Source organism: Pinus tabuliformis, chromosome 4_2 (assembly GCF_031772625.1).
Source record: "Pinus tabuliformis cultivar Carrire ecotype Pingquan chromosome 4_2, CPIR1, whole genome shotgun sequence".
Lineage (NCBI taxonomy): Eukaryota > Viridiplantae > Streptophyta > Pinopsida > Pinales > Pinaceae > Pinus > Pinus tabuliformis.
The window spans coordinates 610,294,476-610,301,268 of record NC_142304.1 but is presented as its reverse complement, the minus strand read 5'-3'; the positions used below and the strand labels follow the sequence as shown (position 1 = coordinate 610,301,268).

General features: G+C 36.6%; 1 protein-coding gene across 1 annotated transcript; it reads left to right on the top strand.

Moving 5' to 3' along the window:
• Positions 1-5,461: 5,461 nt before the first annotated feature.
• On the top strand, positions 5,462-6,439 carry LOC149170784 (uncharacterized). Its single transcript, XM_089425726.1, has one exon. It carries the CDS (start codon positions 5,462-5,464, stop codon positions 6,437-6,439), a length of 978 nt encoding a protein of 325 aa, XP_089281852.1.
• The last annotated feature ends 354 nt before the right edge of the window (positions 6,440-6,793 follow it).

Here is a 6,793-nt window from a genome sequence, read left to right as displayed (position 1 = left end):
AAGATGTTAGTCACTGATGTATTTGTAAATCATGTTCTGCATGTAATTACCAAAATATAAATTATAAGGCATGTTCTTCATGTCCTTTTAAAGGAGAAAAATAATTTTCAAGTCCACCCTCCTCCTAGTCAAGTCCGCCCCATTGAAGAGCCGACCATTCAGCTAAAATGATCACTATATGTGTACCATTCGACCTCCTAATCAAGAATACATATCGAATCACTTCTGAGGAAGAGTTTGCATTATCTCAAGGACAAAACAAAGTTACCAATCCTGTAGGAACTATGACCCAAAAACAAGAAGTCTAGCCAGAAATGGCAGTAAAAGCCAATTTCTTTTCTCAAAAAACATGAAAAGATAAAAAGTGTTGATGTTGACATCAATATTTTTTTTTGGCTAAAATTCCAACATCTTTTAGCAATGGTATTAAAAATAAAATACCATTACTCCAAAAATCATTAAAATTCCAATAGCATTCGACAATATGTTGAAGATAAAATATCATAACTCCAAATAACCTATAATTTCCAACAATTTTCAACCATGGCATTAAAGATAAAATATAACAAATCCAAAAATCTTAACATTTCAACACTTTTTAGCCATGGAATAAAAAACAAATATCATGGCTAACAAATCTTAGATTTTCAACATATTTCTAGATCACATATAATTACTAAAATAAACCTTAAAAGTAAATACCTAAATCAAAAATTCATTATACCAAATGATAAAAATATAGTTCTTTTCAAATATTAGCCTAAGATAATTGGGCACATTTCAACGAAAACATAAAAATCATCCATCAAATTGACACATAGTGGGGGCATGCTTGACCATTTGCAATTGAAACTTAAAAAATCAACCTCAAATTAATATACAGTGGAGGTGAACTTGATTCATTATAATGAAAACTGAAAAATCAACTATCAAATAGACATGTATTGGGGTGGGGTTGCTAGTTGAACATCAAGACAATCCCTACAATAAAACATCAATAAAAGTAAAAATAAAAATAAAAATTAATTAAGTAATTAATTAAATCATAACAAAAAGAAAAAAAATGGAAAATAATATTAATAACTAAAGAATGAAATAAAAGGAAATTAATTTAAAATAAAAAAATTATAATAAACAAAAAATATACAAAAAAAAAATAAGAATAAAGAAAAAAACAAAAAAAAGCTCATAAAACAATGAAAATTCAAACATGAAAAAACAAGAAAAAAAATATAACCAACAAAATACAAAATAACAAAAAAACAAAAAACATATATATTAAAAAAAAACCATTTAAAATATGAAAAAAATTAAATAGAAATTTTAAATATTAAAAAAAAAATTCAATATCGCCCCCCTCACAGCCCCTTGTGGGAACTGGTGCAACCTTGACTGCCCTAAATCATGGACCCTTCGCACCTGGGCCGAGCTGGCAGGGTGAGTCCCTATATCGACGTACCCCTCCTCACAGCCCCTCCCTCACCCACGGCCACTTGGCCACTAGGCAAAGATGGCATTATTCATTTTTTAAAATATTTAAAATTATATTTTTAATTTTATTTTTAATATATATGATGATGATGATGAATGTTCACTAAGACCAATATGGTCTATTAGACTTTAAGAAAGAAGTGGTTAATTGAGATTATTTAAGATTTTATTTTTGCGATAAAAAATGAGGGAAAGAAGCATTCTAATGTCACTGTAATTTTACTAACTGAACAAGTCAAGGAGGTTTGTAGTGGGGCAAATATTATGGGAATGAGAATGGATGTGAATAAGGTTGGACAATCGAAGATAAAGTTTCTTTCATCTTCGACTCTCTTAGTATCATAAAGGAGGCATATTATTTCGTCCCAAGGTATCTTGGGAATAGACCAAAGACCGGTTTCACTCGGGAGCTCACGAGAATTAGTTCTAATCCTTGCAATATTCATTCGCTTCTTAGCACTGGTTAATACAAAAGGTAATTTTGGTTAGCAAACGTGAGGTTGATTGACGTTTCATATATATATATATAACATTTTATATTTATTTTTTTATTTTTTCAGTAAATTTTGATTATATATATATATATATATATATATATATATATATATATATATATATATATATAGTTCATGTTTTTTTCTTTTTTTATCTTTTTTCAAGTATCTATTTAAATATTTTTTTTTTGTTTATTTTTAGATAAAATTGTATGTCAATCATTACTTTTGAATTTCTTTTTATTAATATTATGATTTCAAGATATAAAATTCCAAAAATATTACCAAAAATGTTATTTTCTCAAAATCGTTTGGTGTATTTTTATTTTCATAAAAGTATTTTATTTTATATGTCATTTTATATGCAAATTTATATTTTTTATTTTTGTCAAATATGTAAAATTATTATCTTTTTGGTAAGGGTTATTTTATTTGTATTGAAGTATTAATTAATTTCAAAATATTAATTCCGTTATTTTTAAAAATTTTGTGAAAGAATAAATAATTTAATTAAAATAAATTTTAAGGAAAAATAAAAAACACTATAAAAACAAACATGTCACAAAGAAAAAAGAAGAAGAGGAGAAAAATGGTTAAACAACAAAACATTAAAAAAAAGTGCATACTTAAGACAAAAAAATTTCATGTCGGGATGAAAAAAAAAAAGAACAGTTAAATAACAAAACCTTAAAAACAAAGTGCATACATAAAAAATTTGAAAGTGTAAAAAATATGCCTAAAAAAAATGTTAATGTTTTTCAAAATAAAAACCAATAACATTTAAAAAAATAAAGTGCCAAAAATAAACGTCCCAAAAAAAGAGCTTGATGTTGAATACACATTTTTCAAAATTGGTATGAAAATCACTAACATTTAAAAAAATGTGTATACTTAATAAATAAGTAAAACTAAAGTATGAAAAATATGCTAAAAAAATTTATGTTCTAAATCAATATTTTTCAAAAAAAATTACTACCTCTAAAAAAATTCGTCAAGTTATCATTCAGTTGGTAACTATGTTACAAGTGTGAATCAAGTAGAAGAGGGAGTGTTGAGGAAAATGGAGCGCATGACTGGGAGGCTTAGCAGAGGGTTAGGGTAAAACCCTAGTTTTTTAGTGCAGCATCGACGTTCTCCAACTGCAGGCACCCAGACGACCGACAGTTTCGTTCCTCCATTTCCTCTGCAGTTGTCACCATTTGTCAGTGGTTACCTGTTTCCAGCATGGACGATGTCATGGATATTGAGGAGCTTGATTACTCCGAGGACCCTTTTCCCGACCAAGTGATTTTTGGTAACCCTAACCCTAATCTTCCGGTCACAGGTTAACCTCTTCCATCCATTCGGTTTCATCGTGTACTACTCTAGTGGTCTCTTTCCATGGACACAGTGCATCATCACTCATCTTTGGGTCCTTATCAGTGATTCTCTTGCACTTGATTGCCCTCCTTTATCCCCGAGAACCCTACACATTCTCACTACAATTTCGCCGCCATCGCCCTCTTTCGAGCTGAACCCTCTGATAATCCACCTTCATCTGTTGAGCTTAACTCTGTTTCTGGCACAGCCTGAGGAAACCCCAACATCTTGCGGCCAAAACCCTCTCATCTTAACAAATTCTCTGTCGGGCTGTTTTGAAATGCCTACGATAAAGGTCAAATCAGTTGCCCAACTACCTCAGGAAGGGGCTATCTCACCAGACCCATTAACGGACCACCCATCAACACCACAAACAGGGAAGCGGAAAACTAAGTGTGTGAAGGAAACCACAAGGGACATCACCATTCGATTTGGCGAAGGTACTACTATTGGGGACGTTGTTTATATGACAAGTACTATGTTGGTTTGACACGTCTGAGGCAGGGCATACTCAGCGGATAGACTAACCCTGTGGGTGTGAGAAATCTGGGGGAGCATGCTCAAAGATCTACCAGAGGTGCAGGTACTACTTAGGGGCCGGTTGACTCTTCATTTCGCCAAATAAAATTACATAGACTTGGTTCTTGCTAGGTATTTCCATATTGAGATGGCGCTGGTCCTCCTCAAGAGATGGAGCCCCCTTTTTGACCTGGAGTGGGAGCAGATTGGTGCAGGATCTCTATGGGTACATTTTCCTAGAATCCCTCTGCAGTACTAGTGTGAGGAGGTCTTCGTCAGAATCGAAAATGTCCTCGGCACATACCTAGACCATGATAAGACTTTCGTTCAATCCAAGAATCGAACCCTAGCTCACATTCTGGTCCACCTGGACACGCGTGAAGGTTGGAAGAGAAAATCACTCTTTAATGGGGGGAATACTCTCCGGTGCAGATCATGGACTACGAAGGAGTCCCATTTCGCTACAGAATATGTCACAAAGTGGGGCACATCTTCAAGGATTGCCCACTAATAAAAAAAACAGAGGATCCTCCAGATGCACCACCTGCACCAATGGGGTCAGCTACAACTTCTCAGACCTGCACTCCTGTATCGGCACCCCAGGCATCTGTTCACAAAAGCACTCTGAGGACAGCAGCAGGAGAGTGCAAAGCGTCATTGCCTCCCTTAACAAGAGCTCATGCAGCTGTCGAGGCCACAAAAATTTCTGGTATTCCTCTGTCCTGTCACCCTTTCTCATTCTCTTGCAGCTCTTCTCTTGATACATCTACCATCAATACTTCTGTAGTTCACTATTCTCTTGCACTTACACCTCCCACCATCGCCACCACTACTCCATCCATACCTCCCTAGTCGTCCATCTCATCCTCTCCATCCACAGATGGGATGATCCATACCATAATTACAACCTTCGCTCCCATTCACACCTTGATGGTCATCCCACTCTCCTTTCAGGATTGGATCTCACCCTTCCTGGTTCTGTCATCCATTCATCCAGAGGGAGGAAATCTCATCTTTCAAAATCCATTCAAAGGGATGGGGCAGAGGTTTCCTCTGGTATACAATCCACTTTGGAAGGGGTACTTAGAGCACTCAACAACCCGAGCAGGGTTCCCCCATGAAAAGCTCTCATTTAATTACAAAGGCATGGCTAGTGCCTCCAAAAAACTAGCCGTGCACTAGTTATTTGAAGTCGATCCTATTGATATCATCATGCTACAAGAATCCCTGGGTGAGGCTGAAAGTATCTCCAAAACACTAACCTCCCTTAATCTTGGATGAAAATTTTATGCCATTGATTCTATGGGGCGATCGGGGGGTTTAGCCATAGGGCACAATCCTCGCACAATCAAAGTGTTAGCATCCTAGGGAGGATCTATGTTTATAGGATTGGTTATCTTATCGGCAGAGCTTGGCATGAATCTTAAGGTTATCAATATATATGATCCATGTCAACAGAGAGAGAATGTTTGACAACATCTACTCATCTCTCGATCGTATCTTCAGACCACATAATTCTCGGGGGTGATCTCAATTTCTCCATCGGTTTTGGGGAATCATGGAGATATCAAGCTAAAGTGGACACATTATCAGGTTTCATGACGAACCTTTTGGAACAGCATAACTTTGCGGATGTTCCCATGAATAAGCCACTCCCCACTTGGAGAAACAGAAGGGTGGAAGAAGCAGCTCTTGCCAGGAGGTTAGATCATTTTTTGATAAAGGTTCCCCTCATGAATCAGCTGCATCACTTCAAACAATGGGTGGGTTCTGGGGGTATCTCAGATCACTCTCCCATATACCTTGAAATCCTTGGCCCCCATCCAAAACCCAAACTTCCCTTCAGATTTAATCATGTTTGGCTACAAGACCCTGGATTCATCAATCTAGTCTCGGATTTTTGGAAAGCTAATCCCATTGCGAGACATGAATCTTTAGCAAAGGGTTTCTGTCATAACCTGACCCAGCTCAATCACCTCTCCATTACCTGGGCCAAAGAGAAAAATCAGAGGGAGGCCTTCACCTTAACTCAGATTGAGATAGAATTGTGTGCACTGTCAGATGACCGCAACCTAGGGTTTACATCTGCAAATGAAAAAGTTCACCTGATTGAGCTAGAAAATCAAAAGGAAAGGATACTGAAGGAGAGAGAGGAATCATGGAGACTCAAGTGTAGGGCTATCTGGTTACAAGCGGGAGATGATAATACCCAGAACTATGCTAAAGGTAGAAAAGTTTCTAACACCATTTGGAACCTACCCCTACTTGATGGGCAAGTAGCAAACTCCTTCAATAAACTTTCCCACCTTGGCACCTCTCACTTCAAGCAACTTTTTAAATCCCCACCTGGGTCTAATCTCACTGACATCATCAATGTTGCTGGTCATTTCCCTCATTTTGGAAATGATGATGAGGCAGAAGAGCTAAACTCTCTTGTTACTCCTGGCGAGCTTGAAGGGACTTTGAAATGGTTCAAAAAAGACAAAAGTCATGGACCAGGTGGATGGTCGATCGAATTTTATCTTGCTTTCTATGATCTCTTGGGGGATGATATGTTAAAAGTTGTGGAAGAGTGAAAAAACTATGGAACCTTATACAACACTGTCAATACCACCTTCATTGCCCTTATTCCAAAATCTGATTCCCCCTCCTCTTTCATTGACTTTAGGCCCATCTCCCTTTGCAATTCCTGTATAAGATCATTGCTAAAATCATTGCAAACCATATCCGGCCCATCCTCTCTCGCCATATAGCCCCCGAATATTTTTCTTTCCTTGAGCATAGACAGATTCACGAAGCCATTGGTACGGCCCAGGAGGCCATTCATTCGATCCGGACCAAAAGACTAAAAGGAATCATCCTAAAGATCAACCTGGAAAAAGCATTTGATCGAGTTAGTTGGTTCTACATCAAGATGCCTCTTATCCACC

Bases quoted from the DNA above. Each gene is read 5' to 3' on its own strand.
- LOC149170784 (XM_089425726.1), top strand. From the start codon at position 5,462: ATGACGAACCTTTTGGAACAGCATAACTTTGCGGATGTTCCCATGAAT.